Source organism: Malurus melanocephalus, unplaced genomic scaffold, assembly GCF_030028575.1.
Source record: "Malurus melanocephalus ecotype Western Australia unplaced genomic scaffold, MMel_1.1 scaffold_708, whole genome shotgun sequence".
In the NCBI taxonomy this organism is placed as follows: Eukaryota; Metazoa; Chordata; class Aves; order Passeriformes; family Maluridae; genus Malurus; species Malurus melanocephalus.
This window is the reverse complement of record NW_026623940.1, coordinates 67,905-91,100: the sequence shown is the minus strand read 5'-3', so window position 1 is coordinate 91,100 and position 23,196 is coordinate 67,905. Positions and strand designations below refer to the sequence as shown.

General features: G+C 36.8%; 1 protein-coding gene across 1 annotated transcript in view; it reads right to left on the bottom strand.

The window, feature by feature from the left end:
• LOC130584440 (mucin-2-like) overlaps positions 1–11,785 on the bottom strand; it is a 64,108-nt gene extending 52,323 nt beyond the window's left edge. The window contains exons 1-14 of the mRNA XM_057384414.1: positions 11,716–11,785; positions 9,836–10,100; positions 7,425–7,539; positions 7,186–7,276; positions 6,699–6,808; positions 6,251–6,467; positions 5,686–5,811; positions 4,794–4,911; positions 4,333–4,471; positions 3,719–3,829; positions 2,660–2,729; positions 1,945–2,082; positions 1,240–1,404; positions 143–237 (exon numbers count right to left, since the gene is read on the bottom strand). Of these exons, the coding sequence (XP_057240397.1) occupies positions 143–237; positions 1,240–1,404; positions 1,945–2,082; positions 2,660–2,729; positions 3,719–3,829; positions 4,333–4,471; positions 4,794–4,911; positions 5,686–5,811; positions 6,251–6,467; positions 6,699–6,808; positions 7,186–7,276; positions 7,425–7,539; positions 9,836–10,100; positions 11,716–11,785 (1,830 nt within the window). The remainder of the gene's footprint in view (positions 1–142; positions 238–1,239; positions 1,405–1,944; positions 2,083–2,659; positions 2,730–3,718; positions 3,830–4,332; positions 4,472–4,793; positions 4,912–5,685; positions 5,812–6,250; positions 6,468–6,698; positions 6,809–7,185; positions 7,277–7,424; positions 7,540–9,835; positions 10,101–11,715) is intronic.
• Between the last annotated feature and the right edge of the window lie 11,411 nt (positions 11,786–23,196).

The following is a 23,196-nucleotide window of genomic DNA, read 5'->3' as shown; positions in this document are numbered from 1 at the left end:
TGCTTGAGTCAGTCAATGAGAAAATTTCAGCAGCTCTTATGGACAAGATATCAGAGATGTCTCAAATGTTCAAACAATGATGAATGTCTGCAGTTAACCATCTGAAATAATGCAGTACTAAAAGAGTGCAAAGTTACAGTACCTTGTAGTATTCTGAAGGATCAATGACCAGGTGACATCTTGCAAAAGGACCCTTGGGGTTTTTCAGCAAAGAACACCAATGCTCAGCATAATTTGCTGCAAAAAGAGAAAGAGAAATTAATCACATTTCCTTATCTTCCTTGTGCCCTGCCTAGTTTTGCTGACACATAAATGTAGTGCAACCATACAAATGAGAGAAYTGTGTGCATTTGGGGGAGTGGGGAAACTGCAATCACCGTATATGTATTTTTATTCCTTGATTCAGAACATGCAATCATAAAATCAAAAATTGTATCTTATCACTGATGCCTTATCGATCAGGCTAATCCGAAACAGAGGCCAGACAAACTTAAGAGAATGAGAATAGACAATAATAGAGGTCCAACAAGCCTACTGGTACATTAGGGCAGACAAAAGCCTCCTCCTGAGGCTACACCCAAAATGGACATCATGTCACGAGACCTTCACCTTTTGTAAGTTCTGCCTTATTAACGTATKGGGTTTTAATTCTCCAATGATTTTTTTCAGGTGATGATGTCAACTACCCCAAACTTGCTCCCCCCMAACTCGCTATTTTRCATATTTTGGGGCTCTGAGGCAGCRAGGTGTCCTTGGATTCAGGCTCAGAGAGTTTTGTTTAAAGATGGGAGAATGGTAGTTTTAGTGTTGTACTAGAGAACTGTAAGAATACAGACGCATGAAAATATAGAAACTAAAAMTCCTAAGGCATCATCACTGCAACTTGTTTACATGGAATTGTGACAACTCTTTCCATTTGGGGACCATAAAGCTAAGTTAAACATAAGGCTCAATAATAGTAGGAGACACAAGTTGTCTTTACAGATAATACAAATTAATGACTGCTTTCCCCAATCTTCCAAGTTACGATTCTTTCATAATCACCCTCTAAACTTTCACTTCAATTTGATGGGAATTCAGTGATTGTGTATATACATACTTGCAGACAGTAATTATTAATTTGACAATCCTGTAAAAAATCTTCAGTGCCACACTACAGCTCTTACATGCTTGTTGCTGTGTAAGCAGACACTGCTCATYCTGGCAGAAGCCAACCACCTGGCTYATTAATGTGCTTACCACTTTCAATGCTGAGACTGCAGGGGTCTTCTAGGTTTTCTGCTTGGTCTCTGCAGGTGGACTGAGCTTTCCACATGTTAGCAAAGGCAGATCCCGTAGCCTCTATCAGCCCACTGGTTGTTCTAAAGTCATCACCTTCCATTCCATTGAAGTTTCCACAAAGACCTATTCGAAAACAAGGTAAACATTTTACATTATCATTACTTATTTGCATACTAAAAGGTCAAAGGAAAGGGAAAACTGATCACAAACATTAGAAACAACAGAGTATTCCACCTCAATATTAATGAACACTATAAAAACTCAAGTTTTAGAAGTCCTGTTTTAAATCTTCAACCTTTTCAAGAATAGTCAACATGAAGGTATCTGTGCTTCAKGAGATTCCTAATAGGAATTTTTTTATGCTTTCTGATAATATTGAAACCACAAAATGCACCAAAAACCTGGTTTTTGTGGTTAGTTAAAAATTAAACTGAATACAAAATTAAGCAATATCCTAAGAAACATATATGYATTGGCACCAGTGTGGTAAGTCATTGCAATACCAAAAAATAAAAACATATTTCTAGTTTGCTTCAGTCAATTTTCTTTCAGTTTCCTCCCCTTGAATCAACAAGTAGCATAAGTTATCACTCATATAAAGAATACAGGACTGTTCAGCTGTGGAACAGCATGGCTTTGCTTCCCTTTTGCATAGACACTTGCCTTGCAGTTTTCCTTTAACTGATTGATCAGCTGTCACAAACAACTGCATGACTCGAAACATCTGGATCTGCATCTGAAGCCCAAAAGAAGTTTGTACAACAAAGTAGTTGGAAGATGGCTTGAATACTGAGAAGCTAGCTGAAAAACAAAACATGAACTGTTGTAGTAAATGCACAGACACAGAGGCTGCCAAAAGAAACACTTCTTATCAGATTCTAATATATAACCTTCTAATGTATCTGAGCCCAGGATCAAATTCATATATTTTTCCTTTAAAAATCACTGACTCACTAGATATGATGCTGGTCCTCACTAACTTAATATGTTGATTACTTGTAATGACTCATCTCTGGAACTAGAACTAAATAAGCAAGTCTACACCATGTAGCCAAATTTGGAAAGTGCTCTTTACAGGCAAGTTAAATTATCTGCTTTAAATTTAGGCCACAACAACTCCCCTTTCCTAAGTTAAATGCCAAAATATATTCAAGAGGTATGAAAAAAGTGAAGGAATATTTTTTTCAATCATGCTTTGTATACAGAGTCACTCAGCCCAGGAAATTCTCAGATGACTATTAAACCACATTCTTCCCTGATTTTTTCCTAAATCTGAAAAAATTTGCTATGCCTCTATTCCACTTTTGCCTCTAAAAAATACATCCCTACAAGARAAGTCAGGTGTGTGACACTTGGCATACAAGGCTGTGTCCCTTACCTGACACATGAGGCACGTTCACTGGCATCTCATTCAGGAGCACACTGCCGTCTGATCTAAAAACCAGCACCTGCATTATGGCAAATAGAATCGATGAGGCTCCAGGACTGAGAGGAAAAGGAACTAATACAAAGAAAATTAACAGGAAGGACATTTTACACATTTAGGCTGTGTCTAGAACTCCAAATTTTTGAAAGGAAAAATTTGTCCAAGAAATGAATACAGCAGCARCCCTATAGGGTACAGGGTAAGGTTTTGTCTTACTATTCAGTGTTTCTCTYACATCTGCCTATAAGAATTCATAGCAGTAATGAAATACAAAACTTATTAATATGGGTTTCAGCAAGTAGAAGAAAATATCAAGTCTTCAGGATGTGTAGCATGTTCCTATTCCTTATGAAAGCACATGCCACAGCCTCTGAGCAATAGTTAGCATGATTCTGACACAGTACGAAAACAATTTATTAAACTTCCTCATAAAACCCCAATCTGTACATATAGAAACATAGAACTATTGGTTTGTGATTTGGTTTTCTTATGTCCTAGTTATGCTGGCAAGGACATGGAAGTCCAGAAACATGTGAGGAAAATCATGTGTATATGTATGTAAATCATGTATAGTCTATACATTCCCACAACCAAACAGAATACTAAAGTGAATATTTGAGAAGGKTGGATTGCATCAACATTCAAAGATGGTAAATTTTCTGAAAAAGGATCAATTMGATCTATAAAATCATGTCTGAATACATTAAAATACTATGAGTGGAAAAATAATGGTACTCTTGCTTTCAGACACCTGGAATCCTGTGAGAATAATCATATCACACAGAGCAGAGGAAGGAAGGAAGAGGGGAAAATGTCAGCTGTTTTGAATCTCATCTTTTGTTAAGTTTAGGTCTCTTGTGAATTCTTGAAGCAGAAATCTGAGTTGTTCTTCAGCCTGAAGTGCCTTATCTATCTACAGTAATGACTCTAGAAGAAATAAGTATTCATCTGCACTAAGGAAAACAAGGTAATTTTCAATATATTGAGAAGAATCCACAAAACAATGCTTACATTTTTTTTGTTATCCACTAGCAGCACAACAGTCTTTAAGCAGGTCTGCTTGTCTGTAGAGCCACAGGGAGCCAGCTCTGCCAGAAGAGCATATCTCTCATTTGCATTGCCCTACAATCACAGGGAAATAAATGTCCATTAGTCAAATTAAAAATCTCATTAGATGACTTCTACAACAAAGACTAAATTCACCAGTTACAATAACATTCCTAGCTCAACAAGATTTTCATCATTCTCTGGAAGAACAGAAATCAGATATTCTACAGACAGATGAATGAAACAGCTGCCTACCTCTTTTCCCTACCTGACTTTGGCACTCAGAAATAAAAGAGGCCAAGAATTTCTAATCCCGAGACCTTTTGATTTCTCATATATAAAGGACTCCACTGGATAGTGACAGTGTAGGCAATCTTCTATCTCACTGAGTTAATCACCCATTGCAGTAAGTCCCCAGCTTCCCCCTAGGGCTATTACAGCTAATCCTGAATTTTCTRGTACAACTTTCAGCATTTCTGCTTCACTCACCCCATGGAAGTGGAATAGAACAGTAACTTCCAGCTGATACATTTCAGCCCACACACTTTTGTTTTACTCAGCCCTACAGTACACAGTACCTTGGCCAACACGTAGTAACAGTCTCCATGGAAGGTGTATTTCTTCCCATCAAAGGTGGTAATATGGGAACCTCCTTCCACTGAGCATGTGCCTGGACAGGGTAAATCTTTGCAGGTCCATCTGCCTGAATTGCAGGTGCTATAAACAGACAAATAATGCAAAGAATACTTGTAGTTAGTACAGGAGCTGAGAGCACTGAAAGTACCTGTAAACCTAGAAGACAGCAAGATATCCCCAGGTGTTTTAAAACTGTATCCTTGACCATTTCCTAGAGATTTGCCCTCTGACATATGCCACAGATTCAAGAAAATTTTAAAGAAATGTTCTTCTATAGACATGCAACATAAAAATTAAATTCAGAATATTTTTAGAACATGTCCTATGACCAAGTGGAAGTTTAAAAAATGTAGGCCCACTTACAATCATTCAGAGAAAGGTGTATAATAACCATGATCCTTACCATTCTTCACAGTCATGGGAAATGGTTTCTCCAGGTGCGTATGTCTTTCCACCAAGTTTGCAGCGGCACTGGCTAACAGGGATGCAGCCTTTTTCATTGATGTCATCATACACAGTTCCTATAAAACACAACACTAACTATTCCAGCTCTTTTTAAAATAAGCAATTTCCCCAGAGAAAAAGCTCTAACTTGCCACACAGGCTGCGTTTATCAAAAACTTTTAAAAGTACTGTTTCTACTTTTTGTAATGTAAGACACATGGAAAGCACTTTTATTCAGCTTTGAAAATCCAAATCTATATAAATCCAAGTTCATAAAGAATAAACCCAAGTTTATATAAGTTTATATAAATCTATTTCTATAACTATATACAGATAAAACGGTTATTGCAAGTACGTAAGAACAATCTCAGAATGTGAGATGTTTAGATTTTTAGTCCTTTTGGCATACTGTCAATTGGCATATACTGCCAATAAAACTATCACTGTTATATTCTTTCTTAAGGTTGTCAGTAAGCCTGAGAATTTTACTCACTGTCCCTCATYGCCACTCTCTGGGCAAATGATGTCAATTGTCTCAGAACTATTCAACCTTAAAGCATGATTTTGTATATAGTATCAGAAGCCCACTCGTTGAGAATTAAAAAAGTTTATTACCTGTCACTATGTTAAAGTGTTTGAACGATAAAATATAAGATTAATGAATCAATTATTACCTCCTTAGGAAATTTTACAGCTATGTTCCTCTAGGAGGTAAAATAATGAGTAGCACTACTCCTTACTTGGTCTCTGATCTCTAAGATACAGTTTGCTTACATGTAGTATTTTTGTATAACTCCCCTAGCCAGGACTCTTGGTTTAGTCCTGCACACAGCAGCTAGAATAACACTTGCCTTCAGGGCAGAAACAACCATCCATGTAGTGTTCCTCACAAAGGCTGCTGATCTCCAAGTGTGAGCAAGTATCCATGCAGGGTGAGCTGCTTTCTCTGTAGACCATGGTAGGAGGACAGGTCTTGGCTGAAAGAATAAGAAAAGCACCACGAGTTAAATCCATCATTCCTGAGAAACCACAGATCATATACCCTACTCCCTTCAAATCAGTGGTGTCCCAAGCCAGACTCCACACGGCAAAGCATGTTCATCTGTTTCTGAACTGCTTTCCCTGGATTGCATATTTACTTTATATTTACTTCTTTTGGTTTCAAATAGATCAAATTATTCCCATCACCTGCAGCATCAGATCTCAGTTTTTTAATGGGAACAGAATTTCTACTTGCTGAAGATTTCTTAATAGCAAGACCAATAGAAGGAAAGAGGGAGAACATATTTTTTTGCACTACTGGTATGAAATTTAGAATGCATGCCAACAGTTTTGTAAAGCAGTAATGAATTTAAATTTCATCGTGCTACATTCATGAAACATTTTGATCTTTGTAAAATTTGTGTAGCTGCTTACGGCAAAAGTTCGGTGTCCTCCATTCTCCTGGGCGGCCTCCTGCGTGCGAACACTGRCGGGAATACTCAGAGATGGTGCTGCAGAGGCAGAACGAGTCCTCCTTCCCATTACAGGCACACTTGTCCTGCATGCAGGCTTGGATGTACATTTCCAAATTCAGACGTAGCCGGCAATCAGCAAATGCAGGGGAAGTCAGCAACTTCTGACACTCATCACGCTAAGGAAGAAGAGGATTAATGTTTAAGAAATTTGCAAGTATCTGAGATTCTGGACATTTCCTGTCTTTCCAAAAAACCCTGTTGTCTTCTGAACAGCTATTCCAGAAAGGAAAAAGTAACCATTTACCCTTGAAGGGACGATCTTCCCAGCTCCTTGCAACTAACTCTCCACAGCACAAGGATGTCTCCATGTGTCCATGCAAGTGAAGCCACCAACTAGGAATACTTACATGCCCGTTACAGCTTGGAAGAGCTTGAGTTTCATCTGGGTCTTCACATTTGGCATTGGGTTTGCTGATCTTCTGTAAATTCCCAAATGTAATTGGGTTGTAGCTTGCATCTATGAGAAAAAAAAGGTAGAGAACTTGCTGAGACCCAAAAATTGACAAGGAGCATCTGACTCCTGGGATTCTACTGATCAAGGGAAATAGTTACTATGGCATCAAATATGCCTGTTAGACGGAGGTATCTGCTCTGAATGATGTCTAACTGTGCTTTAAAATGCAGAGGAAACAAGAAAAGAAGGCTAGTAAAGAACAAAAATATTAATCTGGAATAGAATAAACTTAGATCAGGAATGCAGCACTGGAACTTAATGTTTAGTCTGGACCATCACAGGAACCTCTCAAGTGATATTTGCTCTCCTGTGATGTTTCTATGCACCGTGCTTGGCAGTCTATCTTCTGTAATGATTGTCAGTATGGTGGGATAACTCACCTCCCTTGATGAACTCATTGTAGATTTGAATTCCATTGTAATCCCCACAGAGACCACAGGTATGGTTATTAAATTTGTTGTCTAGCTCCACCTAAGTAATGAAAAGAAAAAGGAAATACATAAAAGAATTATCTTTTTTTCTTCCTTTTTTTCCCTTTTTTTTTTTTTTTCCTACTGATAGAGAAATATCCCAGGAAACCCAGCAAATACCCATATAAAAAAACTTTGATTATACATACCATCAGGGCATCCTGCTGGTTCCACATSAGAGTCATGCCTAATTTGGCATAAATCTTGGTGTAAATGTCGTTGCTCTCAATGAGGACACCAGAGCTGTAGTAAGGTGTCTTGACACTAGGAAGAAAATCAGAGACTTTGCATTAGGAAACATAATGATTGACATGAATGTCTGTAATAAGCCAAAGACTCTAAATAATAGAGAAACTAGTCTGACTACCTCATCCTAACTGCACAGGATGCCTTGKTTTAATGAGGGATAAAGTCCTCTCTGACACTTGGGACGATAKCTCACCACAAAAACTCATTTAAAAGGCAAAGCAATATCAGAGGAAAAGCCTACCCAACAGTTTGGGCTCTCTAATTAAACAAAAAAAACARACAAAATGTCAGATGTCTTCAACTTAATCAAAGGAAAGTCCATCATCATTGTGGCTCAAGAGAGACTTCAGAAAGCACAGGCAGGTACAGGGACTGCCAACATAATTTTGAAAAGAAAGGAGCATGTCAAGAGGAATTCAGTAGTTCTTTCACTAGTTAGTGATTTAGTTTACAGTGGACAGGACTGAGCTTGTTAATGGTGACAGAATATACTTTGCAGAGGAYGGAGCACAGATATTTTTGTGTGCTAACAATTCAGTCAGATGCCTTCCATGCTCTTTAATGTCTGTCTTACAAGTCAAACTGAACTACTTAAGGGATTGTGACAGGCATCCCATAAAATCTAGAGAACTAGAGTCTGTTCAAACAGAAGTAATGTAAACTGGAATCCAGTCAAAATAAATTGTTCATTTTCTACAGATTTGTCCATATAATTGCCATCCATCGGGATTTATACATGTGTATGCACATCTCTTAACTGGTCTCTGGACTCTCCCAATTTCCTGCTTTTCCCAACTATTTACCTCAGGCATTTTTTACATGGCCAAATGACTCACACATCTTAATACCAGGTGCAAAACTCAGAGATCATTATTTCTACTTTTGATGGCATTGTTCATCAATTAACAATGAAGTCCTGAGAGATTATATTTTTCAGTGGGATTATAAAATGTCAGGCACCTTTTCAGCTTTTAGATATCACAACATGGAATATTTATCTTTTTTTTTTTCAACAGTAGGACATTCAGTCAAGCAGTGGATCAGGTACAATAAGGCTAATCCATACCCTTTTCTACTTCCCAGTTTTCACTTCAGTACTGTGAAATGCAATTGTACATGACAATTGATCATTTATCATTTCAAGACTAATATGAAAAATCTACAAAAAACTAAATTACTAATGCAGCAAAAAACTGTTCAGAAGGTATCTACTGCTTATGAACATCAACACAAAAAAGGGCTCAATTTGAGAGAAACCATTTTAAAAGGATTYCTAATTTGTTTTTCATGGAGTTTTCCAGTTTCATGGAGTATTTTTAAGACCTGAGTATAGAATAAAGAGCTTCTTCAGTTTGGGGCAAGAAYGCATTTTTATAACTGTCTTTTTTTAATGCATTCTGATACAATGAAATCTTTTAATGCAATCTTTGGAAAACTGAGTTACATTCAAACTTTGAACATATTTTAATTGCAGTGGCTTCCAAACTTTAGAGCAAAAGCTGAATTCTGGGCAAAACTGTGTCCTACAATGACAATTAAAAATTTTCTGGTTTTTTTCAATTATGCTAAAACATAGTAATTAACTTACGAGTTTCTTCACTTATTTCAGAGAGTATAAATGCACACACTGAAAGCATAAGCTAAGGATGAGGAAGACTAAGTTAAGACACTACTTAGCATCAGTAATGGTGTCAGACTAATTTCTTCTATGATCATGTTATAGGAGGAGAAAATACCACTGCTTACTGTGAAAAGGTACATATTGCCACATATAAATTAGGGTAAATTTTGACATGTGTTATATCTCTAAAGTCCCTAGAGGAATGGCCATCAGATCTTAAAGAATTATTTATGAAGATCAGAAAAAAAACCAAACCTTTCTTTTGTCACAAAATAAGAGGAAAAAACCCGAGAAATGCATTTCATTTTTGAGGATTTGCTAGGCCATCTGCACAGGTAAACTCAAGGTGATTCCATGAAACAAATGAAGCTTTGTCATTTTAAGCCAGTGAAAGATCTGGTTCATGAGCTGCACTGTTTTCTGCACAACTGGAAGAACAAATCACTCAAACCTATTCCTGACTTGCATTTAAATAATCCCTTATGCCAGTGTAGAAATGACAGTTAACACTGAAGCCCCTCTCCAAAGCAATTTTAATGCTGAATTTCAAAAGATTTGTTTGTTGGGTTGTTTGTGGAAATGCTCTGCAGCAGTTTTCATGATGGTACATAGACAGTTGTGTAAAGAATCAAACTGCTATTACCTTCCCAGCACATTTCTCTGAAATACCATTATGTTAAAGGAACTTACATCCGCCCATCCACCACAACCAGGTTTGGTTTGAGGTAGACCTTAATATCCTTGATTTTCATCAGAATATACTGGATCTCAGGGTGGCCATTGCTGTTGAGAGCACGCTGGATGTGGACAGAGAACTCCTTGTAAGCCTCCCGGCAGTCGGAAACAAAATTATACTCGCAAATGCCAGGGAATTGGTAGACATCTCCATCAAAAGTTTTGAAATGGTTGTTTCCCCAAGTGCTGCAGACATAGTGGCCATGGCTTCTTGTTCTTCCTGTTAAGGGATGACAAAGAAATAAAAATTAAAAGAAGTGTAATAAATGAACTACTGTGAAAAATGTAAGTGTTCCATTTTACAGTAGAAAGCACTTGCAATTACGTGCACAGTGGTTCCACAGATTTCCAGCCTGATCAAGTATCTGCCAGTTCAGCAGAAAATATGCAAATCTCCAATGGAAAACAAGATATTMATAAATAAATAATTCTGAGACCAGGAAATATCCATTAGCCTCACAAAGGTGAAGGAAGTTATCTGCGTGAGGTGGGGAAACTAAATACTGATCCCTTACAAGATGGTGCTTCAGTGCAATGGAACTTTAGTGCCAAGTGCATGATTTTGTTCTGATTCACAGTATTATTTTTAACAATATTAAATATTTACAACAACTACCTTCTYCTTTGATGCAACATGTACTAGAGAYGAAACAGATAGGATATCAMGAAAGTACTACCTACTATGGAAGGCAAAAAGTTTAAGTGTTATGAAAGGGCTTGTGCATAATAGGCATWTTCAGGGAATTATTTCTTTTCCTGAAAGCAGTAGTGATTTCTATTACTATAGGATACAAATTCGTCAGAAGATAGGTCATAAAATAACCACAGTAGGAGGGGAAAAAAAAGTTTTTGCAATAGCAAAATATGATTTGTTCCTTTCCATGTCATCCATACCAACAAATAATACAAATTAACACAATATCTGATAAATCTCCAGATACTGTAGATTCTGGGTGAACCATAAAAGCTGAGCATCCTTGKGAATCTTGACATGTCTCTCATTGTCACAAGATTTTCTTGCAGCATTTAATATGAGAAAGCAAAACTGTTAAGAAAATCTCTAGGTTACTGTACTTTGATGGTATCAATCATACTGGACGCATCCAGCCAAGCTGGAATGCTTCCCTCCCCAGAAGGAGGGCTGCACAGAGATCCTCCCAGAGCTCACAGCTGGGAAACCAAATGCAAGGAAATGCTTTCCTCCCAYTGCTGAATTCAAGACACAGCAAGTTCAATAGCCCAGACCTGATCACTGGATAAAATTCATCACCTATTCCTCTAAAAACCAATTTTCAGTACAAGTGGTCTTTTTCATCACTTCAAAGTCGATAGCAAATACAGTAAGTCAGAACTGTAGCAAATGTGTTAATAACATCCTTAATGACAAAATCAGCTTTGCTCAATGCTATTACATTCATTTTTGAAGAATAATTTATGTTGTTCCAAAGTAACAAAAGACACAATTATCCAATTCCTTCATAGATGTAACAATGAACCTCTCAAACTCCTACAACTACGTTCTGCCAAGTAGTTGCCATACCAAGGTAAGRCTCAATGCACAGAAAGAAAAGTAACATTGAAAATATTTTCCAACTACATCGAACTAGAAACCAATGCAATAAATATAGGCACTAATCTATCCAAAGAGAGTAGTATCTACCTATTTTGGCTGAGCCATGCAGCCTCAGTATTCGCAAGCTTAAGAAATGTAAGGCATCGTAAAACTTCAGAGAATTATTTAAATGCAATGCCTCCTCCTAGCTCTGCAGCAGTATTTTAATTCTCTCCCTCTTTTCCCAGAGGCAATCTGCTACTGTTCCATCTTTAGAGCTTACCTTTCTTAATTTCATTAGCAGAGGAAAGAGCCAGCCAGAGTAGGAAGAGGCTGGCCGCTCTTAGCCCCATGGTGGCTAAGGTGGGTGAATGGAAGTTCGACTGAAAATTCGGCTTTTTATAATACTCACTGATGCAATTGATTCTATCATAGGGGAGGAGATTCCAAGGGAGGAGGCAAGAGGAGGGGTAAAAAAAACAGGTGTGATATTTACAGAAGATAAGAAGTAAACAGACAATCATTTTTCACCATAAATTAAGGAATTCAGCATACAGGAAACGGTATAATATTGATTCAGTTATCATGCAATTTTTTACTGCTCTGTTTCATCTACAGGATGCTCTGCTTTTAAATCCTTCAAATGCTCATGCCAAGTTTAACCTTCAGTAACTCCTATAAAAATAAAGAATTTTGGGGTGGCTGAACAAAAGATCCCTCGAAGAAATTTTTAAAGTGAGATGCTCAAACAATGGCTTCCAARCCAATGAGTTTTTCATTTTTCATCATCACATAGAATGATTTCTGTAAAAATTAGGTGATGCTTGTGAAGCTCCTTGTAGTTAACAGTAACCCTTACAAATAAAAATGGCACATCWTGCATTGTAAAATTATTTTGCAGGAAATTATTGCATTTCTTCAATTTGTAAAGCTCTGGGAAACATCTAAACCAAAATACTACCCATACTGCATATTGGGCCCAAAACATAATGGAGACATGGTGACAAAGTAAGTTCATGGAATTCACAGTAAAAGAGGTGCTCTTTCAAACATTGTCACAGTGCAACAGAAAGTCCATCAAAGTTATAGAGATTCTCACATCATATTAAGCTTTATAGGAAAAGTAAAAAAAAAAAAAAAAAAAAAAAAGGAAAAATGGGAAAGCATTACTGTCCATAATCCCCCTACATAATCTTACTTATTCTTGCTTACTTTCTACACAAATGATAAATTTACAGTCTGCTGTTCCACATCAGATCCTACAAAAGCTACAAGATCAGCTTCGCTTTGTGCAGAGAAATATGAAGAGGGTGCTTGGAAGAAGAAGAAAGCAGAAAACAGCACCAGGAGCCAGTTCAGAACACTGCTTCAGAAATACAAGATTTCCACATACACCATCTTTTGTGCTGGCAAGTTCCTTTGAGAAGGTGTTTCTGCAAGTCTCTTCAGAAGACAAAACATAGGATCCTTGAGGTAAAGCACATTTACTTCAAGAGATCTTTTAAAACATGTGCTTCATAGCATTTAACAGGGTTTATTTTTAAAGCTCTGAGGCCAGGCTCTAGATTACCTTGCAAAAAATTTCAATGCACTGTCCATAGGTCTCTAATCTACTTAATCACTTAGAATGTTTCTTACTTTCATTGATCATATTACAAGTAGAACATTACATTTTTCAAAACACCAAGGAAACTTTTTACTTAGCCCTTTTCACTATTCTTGTTAAATACAACCATCATTTTTTCATAGAARTATGTTCTTCAGCTGCTATTTTCTTTGATTTAATATTTTTATCTAAACTATAGCCTAGCTTCTGCCTTAACATCTTCCTGTTTTCCCTCAATATATCTCAAAAGGTTTTGGATTTTCTCCTTTCTTTATTTGAGAATACAGATTTGTGTTTCWCTTTCCCATATATGGTGTATCACGCAACAATCCTGACTGCAAGTAAATACTAGYCCTTTTCTCCTTCATCAATCTATTACTGGAAGAATATAATTTTATTTTCCTTCTTGGAAAATAAAAATAAACCCATTAATAACCGGTTAGAACCAACTATTTAGAGAATAAGAGAAGAAACACTGCCTACAGAGACCTTTACTCGATGGTTACTTTAGCAGATCTAACTTCTTACGACACCTCAGAGACATCTCCCAACTTGACATTTTCTGTCTTTTATGCCACCAAAACTCTTAGCTTGGAAGTATTTTCTAAAAATACTTCAGAGATTCTTAAAGGACTGCATTTTGCACTTTTCCTCCTTGTGTTTTTCTAGGTAGCCTCCTGGCTAGACTTATTGCCTCAGAAAAACAGTCTCCATGACTTAATCCCTACACAATTTTTGCAAATTGCAACAGCAGTCATGTGCACAGCAATCCTGACCCCTTTTTATATTAAATTGGATGTGTATGTTCACAGGTGTAAGTTGGAAATATGCATATTTTCAATTCAGGTTTATCTGTCACAAAATTTCTAACCTGGAACCCGTCTCATTCAGTTCTTGGGACTGGGAAAGGTAATCATCCTTCAACAAAAGTTGCACCATTCCTCAGTTCAATATGCTGGTATTTTATAATTTTAATATATTCTGTGCTGGAGAAGACCTATTTTTAGCCAAGCACCTCTAAATTTTAATGACTAATTTACTTAGCTTTTTTCTGCCTGTGCAGGGAGCATGATTCCTTCTTSAGCTATGAAGTTCAAGAGGCCTATTTTCATTCTCCAGTATGCTTTTCAGAATGACCAACAAATTCCCATTGTCCCTTTTTCTGTCATATGTGGCTTGCTGTGACATCCCAAACTGGAAAACAAGGGACATCAACATGCCTTTCAGCACTGAGACCCCTCTTACAGAATTTGCACTTGAGCTAACATGGCTGTGATGATCTGAAGAGAAGTAAATACAGATCCTTATCTTCAAAAGTCCGAGGCATCTGAACTTTTGCTAGCATAAGAAAGCGTCCTAAACTATACTGTCTYTGTTTCCTTATTGCCAGAAGGGTAATGATCCTGTCTACCAGCTGCTTTATATGTCTTTCAGAAATAATAAGTCTTTGAGGTAGACATCATGGCCTGTTTTATTTCTTCTTCAGCTACCTTAAAGCTTTTTGGACTACACAAATTAATCCAGAAGAACGTCAATGATAATGCACAGAAAACATCCATATGTATGCATTAATTTATTTACTATAAATTGTTTGACAACATGAAGTAAGCTATAATTTTTCAACAAAGTTAATTCTCCTTTTTTAATAGCATCTCTGCCCTAAGCTTACATTTGTTATCTATATCTGAGTTGACTTTTATATGGAACTTCATTCCATTCCTTGCTTCTAGTCCCCTTAATCAGAAGTCACCTTTGTCTTTCCAATATCAGGTGTTCAGGTGCCTTTATTTCCAAAGATACCATTTGCAATTCTGCATGCTATCACTGTGCAAGTGGCACTAGAACTAGTGACAAGAAGGATTTACGCAGCTGAGTATTAATAGGGATTTTTTTTTAAGCTCCTGAAGTCCATGAGTAGCAATACAACTTCCCACAATCTTTCACTGTATATCTGACCTAGGAGCTCCAACACCACTGCTACAAAAGTCGTTGCAAAAATCCAAAGCTTTAAAAAGAAAAATCAGTTGCATGGCAAGTGTGTTTGTTATAGCAGCAGATGCATAAGGAGAGATAAAAAATGTTTTGAGTCATAGTTATGTCAATGCATTGTTTCCCTACTCTTAAAATTTTATGAGAGTATTTCCAATCATTCCATCAGCATAGCTAACCTTTAATGTTCATTTAGTTACAGTGCAAATTTATTTTGCAATATACTTGTTGCTAAAAAGAGAATCTACATGGGAGATTATCTTCATTCTGAATCACATGGMGGAAGAATATGGCTTAAATGTATAATTTGTATAACTGTTAGATAAAATTCAGTAGACTAGGCTAGGTTTGCTGTTTGAGGAAGAATAAATAATTTTTCAAAAATCTGGGGTCTGTTTCTATTGGTTAACGTACCAAAAAGAAATCTAATTGCAGTCTTGCCACAGCAATCACAGGATGACCACTGTACAAATACCTCAGAAACTACAATTACACTTGGTGACTGAGTTCTTTTCCATACCTGCTTTTGTATTCCTGACTTGTTGATCACAGGCTTCCAAACCAAGAATCAATGTTCTATCAGTAGTGTTCTGCAGAAGTAGCCATAGGATTTTGTTCTGCTACTCTCACCCGCCAGAATTTCACCAGAATACACAAAGACTTACCCATGACCATACAACTGCACAATAAACACATCACTTCTTTTGTTTCAAGCATAGAGGTGGGTTGTCTGCACTCTCTTGGCAGCCATTCTAAAATAGCTTTTTAAAAAACTAGTCAGATTACAAATTAAGAGGTTTATCATACGCACATCACTGTACTTCCTTGACTGGGACACTTAAGCCCTCTATAGCACACCTTGACAAAACTTAACAAGCAACAGAAACAAGCAGCAGAAGGCTGAACAGTGTATGAAAGGGTGTCAAAGCAATGACAGGGGAGTAATGGGTATGAATTTCATTTTGACATGCATGCTGTCAATGGATTAATCCAAAATTATCAACACAAAAAGAGCCAATATTTAGATGGATGTAAAACTGGTATAGAGTTGCTGAAATTATTAATTGTTTCTATATTATTAAAGAATTAGAAACAAGTGGCAAAAAGCATGCCTATAACCAATTCACTGCCCTCCCAAACTTCCTAATGAAGAGCCACCACTTACTATTTTTTATGGAAAGAACTTTAATACACAGTTCATTTAAATGTATTCAAGAGTCAAGCTTTTATTTAAAGYAGTGTTACAAAAMTCCACATACTTTTGATTGATCCTGGSTCCCTTCTGGAATCAGGCTAGTATCATGCAATTAATTATCCTATCATTTTACCCTAGGGGATTCGATTTCTGATTGGACTAATCTCAGCTCTACCTCTAATTTCATCACTGTGACCTTGAGCAGCCTTTGGGTTATGGGCATTACTTTTGATTCCAACAAATACAATAGTGAGAGGTACCTGCTGATGCTGACTGAAACACAGCGTTCTCACATGCCCTTCCTTACACAGTTTGGCATAGAAATTTTAAGAATAGCATCCATTTTCCACTCATACTACTTTCTTCTTTGAAAGCTCATCCTCTGAGACTAAGTTGCAAAACATTTCCTTCTCTTCCAGTTAGATATGAGAGGGGATAAACACATGATACTCAAGATTAGAAAGGGATGTAGGAAATAGTAACTTCAACTAGTAAGCTTTCCTGCCAACACTTAGCTTCTGGAAAACTTTAGTCTGCAAAAAGCCTCAGCACAGCAGCTTCTGCATCAATACACAAGGAAAAATATGTGATGATTTAAAAAAAAATTAGAACTGTTCTACTTTGCTCAAGCATCTGTGGGATTTTCTACAGGGAAATGGACTGAGCCAAGAAGAGATGGCATGGAAAAGGCATCAARGGAATTACACTTCACATACCTTGCCCTCTGGTAATTTTACCCCAGGGGTGTGAGATTTTCCAAATCTTTTATTTTCTCTGTAGGAAAAGCTGGGGGAAAAAATACTGGCAAAATGTGCTTTCTTTCCTTTGTCCTCTGGGGAGGATTTTTTTTCTGAAAGTACTCCAGAATCACTAAGATGCTGGAAAATATTCCAGACAAAACCTGTGTACTTAAACCTGTGCTCTCTCTATGAAGCTCACATATCAAGTAGAGGTTAGAGAGAATTTAAATAAGAAATGAAGTAAGCATGCTTATTTTAATTGCAAATTTCCTCTACTAATATTTTCTACCACCTCCTTGTCTCAAAATTCCTATTAACACTGAAGGCAAACTGAAGTAAATTTGCATTTACTTAGTATTTTTATATGGAAAATCAGACTCAYTGTCAAAAAATTGGAGAGCAAATTCTTCACTCTCGCTTTCCTTTTTGAAGCAACATATCGATATTGCCTCCAAAGCAACATTTTCTATGAGATGGTTTTTTTAGCTTTCGAAACAAGAATTTTTGAAAGATGTTCCAATCAATACAATATATTCTTGTATCTTTCAGCATGGCCAGCCTAGTCATGTGTCTGATAAATGAAACTTTTCCCATTTTTCTAAACTCCTAATGSAATGGCTTTGTTTATGGCATGTACTCAACAGCTCTACTGAAATGACAGGATTTCACAGGTTTAAGATTTAATATCAAATAGCTGAGAAAAACAATATCCTAAGCCACAGTATAACTATGGAAATGGCTCCACAGGACACTACAAAAAAATTGAGTCCATTTGAAGTAAGAATTGCTAAAAATCTTTAGTCTTGCTCTTCTTATCACCAAATATTACAATCCTGTTAGTTTAATTTGCTCTGCTTGAAAGTATAGCAAACTTGCCACAGCAATGGTAAACTTTAACTTTGTCTCTTGTGTAAGTCAGCAGTTACGTGGTTAATAGTGCCTTCAGTATTGTAGGACAGGGAATAACTACGTCAAAGGCAAGAATACATCTGACTCGTATCCAAATCTTCCAGCTGCTGTGCACACTTCCTAACATGACTTTATAACTAATGTTTGAATCATCAGACTATATYGTCAATACAGAGCATTGTATCACAGCAACATTGTGAATATAACAATGTGTATTGAAGAACATCTTGAGAGGTGATGAATCAGACAACCTGAGAAAAATTTTCCTTTACACACTTCCATGATATTTTGCACTATTTATATTTATGCACTTTCAAAATTTGAATCAGATTACTTCCCACGGTGTCTTTCGGAAGGGGAGAAAAAGAAAGCAAAACTGAAGAATACTTTTGAGGATTTTTCATGCTTTTCCTTTTCAGTTCCTGCTTTTTCAAATGTAAATTCTCAGAAGTCAATTATCTTCACTATAAAATGCCAATAGTGACACTGACAGTCCATGCCATCCAGTCCATCACATCTACTAGCCTACATTCAAATTTTGTAAAGGCTGGATAAAAAAATGTTTGGAAAAAAAGAAATTATTATAACTYCAAACTGTGGGTAATCAATGTTCAAAAGAACTGTTACGCAAAGCATCAGAGTATYTCAGTTTTGATACATGCACCTCCACAAAATTCCTGTCCCAATATGTATAACACATCCAGCATTCTGAACAAGGAGATGCCTGCACCAGGAAGAGGAAAATCTTTTAAAAAAAAAATCAGCCTGGGGAAAACTCTGGACAGACCTTAAATCACCTTCCAGTACYGAAAGGGGGTCTACAAGAAAGCTGGAGAGGGACTTTTTACAAAGGCATGTAGTGATAGGACAAGAGGGAATGGCTTTAAGATCAAGGACGGTAGATTTAGATATTAGAATAAAAYTCGTTACTTTAAGGAGGGGTCAGAAACTGGGGTGGGTTGCCCAGATAAGCTGTGGATGACCATCTCTGTATGTGTTCAAAGCCAAGTTCAGTGACAACCTTTGAGCAACCTGATCTAGKGGGAGTTGTCCCTACCCATGGTAGGGGGGTTGTAAGTAAATGATCTCCAAGGTCCCTTCCAAAGCAAGCCATCCTATCATCTCCTGTAGGAATACTGTTGGACTAGATGTCCATTGTAGGTCCCTTATAACTAATCAATTGTATTTCGATGCCTGAATCCTTGGACTCTAAGGCTCTCCTTATTTTGAAACACATCAGTTTTGCACAGAATACTTTTTTTTTCCCCTTTTCCAAAGACCAGAAAAGCAGGTGTGAACATGACTCTACAATGCAGAAATTATAGGGAATTATTCATGAGAAAARGGAGGAGAGATGTGATCATGTTTAATCCACACATTTGATATAAAATACAGCTCATAGGAACAGAAATTTTGGTATGGATATAAGCCCAAAATTGTAAAGGTTATCTACCTTTAAAAATGTTTCTCAGATTATGCAAACATAAAAATAATTTWAAAAAAATGCTGAATTCTTATATTGACCTGGAAAGTAAGACTTAGCTGAACATAGCACAAGAGAAGGTTGCTGATGTGTAAGAGCATGAAGAACATGGATAACAGAGTACAACTCCCTTTCTCTGCCCAGTCTGAAGAACAGTTATTTTTCTGGCAATGCTTACGCAGGCTAGAAACATTATAGAGGTAAAAGTATTTCATAACAACTCTGTAAGAGATGTTTGCTATAAGCAAATAGATTAATAGAAATGTAAAATCGAAAGCAAGTCCGTGAGATAAGTGATAATATCTTCTCTGTACTTTCCCAAGACAGAGATCAGAGCAAAGTTTTGAGTTCAGAACAGTACTTCACTAATGTTGCATTAAGTGTTGCTGTAGTCTGACAATCCTGTAATTAGATACAGAGAATCTTGATTTTTCCAGCTGTGATGGGTTCAGCTTGGCTGGCTGTGAGCCTTCAGCCAGCAGCTCTCTCACAACTCCTCAACAGGGTGTTTCTCCCTCCTCTCCCTGCTACACAGCATTTTAGCCTTTCTTAAATACATTTCCAAATACATAAATAGATTTCCAACCACCAGTGTGGCTKATGAGCTCAACTGTGTGCTGTGGTAGGTGTGGAGCCAGCTGGCAATGTCTGTGTCTGGCACAGGGGCTGTCCAAGCCTCCTTCTACAGAGCCCCCACTGCAGCTCCCCTCCTACCAAAATCTCACCATGTAAACCCACATATACCTGTACCTAAATTATTACAGAAACATCTCTTCACYATCTCAAAGGGCCATACAATTAATAAAAGATCTTTTTTTAGTATTTGAGGCCTGATTGAATAGGCTTATCTGTAAACCAACAATGCAAATRGGCATTTACTCTGAAGGGATTGAATCCAAGTGCTAACATGTCTGACAAGAGTGGGTTTTTTTGTAAATCACCCATGATTCAAAAACAGTGCTTAAAACAACAAAAAATATTAAAAAATGRTCAGACTTTAATGTAGAATTATTATAAAGTGCTCAACATAGCTTAGGATATTACAGAAATGGAAAGACTGAGACAGGCATATGAGCTTGTGAAGAAGACTATTGTAATAAAACAAAATGTAAATCACACTTATAAGACATCATCTGAAAAATTATTGTTTTCTGTTACTGTTACATGCGTTTGGGAGTAAACTTTTTCCTTTCTTTGCAAGAATTTATGAATACAGATATGTCAAAGAAAAGCCTGTTTCAACTCTTCCATTTCATTTTCTAAATTWKTTTTTTTTTTTCATTTTGTCATCACAGGAACATTTTTCAATTGAGTCATCCAAATCAAAGCAAAAAATACCCCTGAACTGACTGATGTTGTAYTAGATTTTAATTACTACTACTTCTACAAATGACAGTATTTATTTTATACAAATCTATATCCAACACACAGAATATAAACAGAAACACAGATTAGAAAATATGGATTATGTAAGTTTTAATAGGAGCRACTTTTTAGCTGTTGAAGAAAAAAACTTCCTCTTTGGATGAAACTGCCATTTTCGTGCTGTGACCCTGCACTTGTTAGGTCTCTCTCATGTAAGCTAGCATGTGGAACTGAGCCAAAATAAACTGCAAATTCAAAAAGAATAATTTTTAACTGAGGGGACAGTGTACTTGAAAAGAGCACTTCTCCTCATCCTATACTGGGATGACTAGATGACATTTTCATGAAAGGYGCAGGCAATAATTCAGTAATTTTGAACTAACAGAATTTGGTTTTATGAAGCTGAACAGTATTTATATAATCCTGAATGTTATCTTGACTCTGATTATATAAATAGTATTAAAGTAGGCCAGCAAACAAAGCACACCTGGATGAACATGGAAGTGATTGATGCTTAACTTATGGCATTTACCTTCATAATACACTCTCTAATTGACTAAGGAGGTGTATCCTCTTTGTGTGATAACTGAGAAACTCCCATACAATCTGGCAACTCCCATTTCACAAAGTAAATGTAAAAAATATGAAAGGAGACTGATGTGAACAGAAGATTAGTGCATACTACTGAGTCATGAACATAAGTTAAACAAGAGTATATGCACAGACTACATGAGATTTAAGAAAAAGCTTTCTAGTTTGATTAGCTGAAAGAGAGCAAAGTAGTAATAAGGATACACAGTGAAAATTAAAAGAAGATTCCAGTTTCTAATTCTCTATACAATCCATGTCAGATAATTGCATTCAATCCAAGACTGGTATGTCAGAATAACAACTGCCTAAATACTGTCATTTGGATTTTTAAAAATACACTTAATATCTTTCTTTGCCACCATTCACGTTCTCATTTATTATTACCCCAGGTAGTAATCGAATGCATCTCACAATAGCTACTTCCTGTCTGGAACTCTGTTAATACAAAAATCACTAAATAGCACGAGTAAAAATTTGCCAAAGAGTAGTAAAAAGCAAAAGCTATTAAAAAAAAAAAAAAGAGAAGTTCTGTTCACGACTGTAAAATGCCACGAACCAACGGGAAAGCAGGATTACATTGCATGTAATGGTTACTTGGCAAGACAAAATGACAGCACTTCAAACGTGTCCCTTCCTCTCCTCTTCTTGCCCCAGCTTTATATTGCTGAGCACAAAGCCATATAATCTGAAATATTCTTTTGGTCAGCTGAGCTCAGCAGTCCTGGCTGTGTCCCCTCACAACTCCTTGTGCAACCTCAGCCTCTTTGCTGGTGGGATGAGGAGTTGTTATCAACTGTTTTCAGCACAGATCCTAAGCACAGCCCCATATCAGTTACTATGAAGAAAATTAACTCTCTTCCAGACAAAACCAGCACAATTTCCCAGGAACCTATTTCTTAATTCTCTGGAAAACCTAACGAAAACTTTCACAAGATCATGAGCATTGCTAGTGACAAACATATTTTTGTGAGACACAGCCTGATCTCTCTATACCTTCCCAGTTCTGAGTTTGCAACCTCCTCTGTAATACRTCACAGAGACACAACATTAGAAATGACAACTAGATCTAGAGCACCTACATGCCCAGTGCCTCCATCCATATGTCACGCACCACCTTCAGTAAGCTGGCACAGCTTTCTGTTACAAATTTAAAGCTTACTGTTGTAGGATGTGGAATGTTCAGCTGCTGAAACAGAGTAATTTTGGATCAAGGAGGTATTTTTAGCTACATTATGAACACGTATTTTAAAAATTCCTTTTTTTTTTCCTGGGTAGATTCTCAAATTCTACATTTATAACAATGCAATTTATTTTTCTTCAATTGCTAGGGGGTGGGGTTTAGCAGAGAGACTTTTTTCGTTTGTTTTTCTTGTTTTTCAGTGGACATCAGGTTAGAACAAGATTTTCAATAAGACAGAGACACCAGAGACACGTCATTGGAAATCTGAGTATCAAGCACAGAGAGAACTGGGTTGGCAATGTGTTTTTGTAGACACTTGTCYGCTATAGGTAGGAATGGAGATATGAGATTGCTTAATAATGCTTTAATGTGCATAATTCAACACCTACAGGAGTAATAAAGCTATTAATAACAGATAAATATTTGACTTTAAAAATGGGAAATGCCCATGAACAAATCAATCAAAATAAGGAGTGATGTCATAGCTGTTTGCAGGCAGCATATTAAAGGCTCAAGTAGGTGAATAGTACAAACCAACACAGACCWAAGAGGACTAGTATTGAGAACAAAAAAACAGCATGACCAAACATAGCAGTAATAGAGGCAAAATAACATATTTGTACAAATCAAATAAAAAGGAGATTTTGGAATAAATTGATAAACTGAACAGTTAAAACCACCTTCCAAGCTAGATGGCATCCCTTAA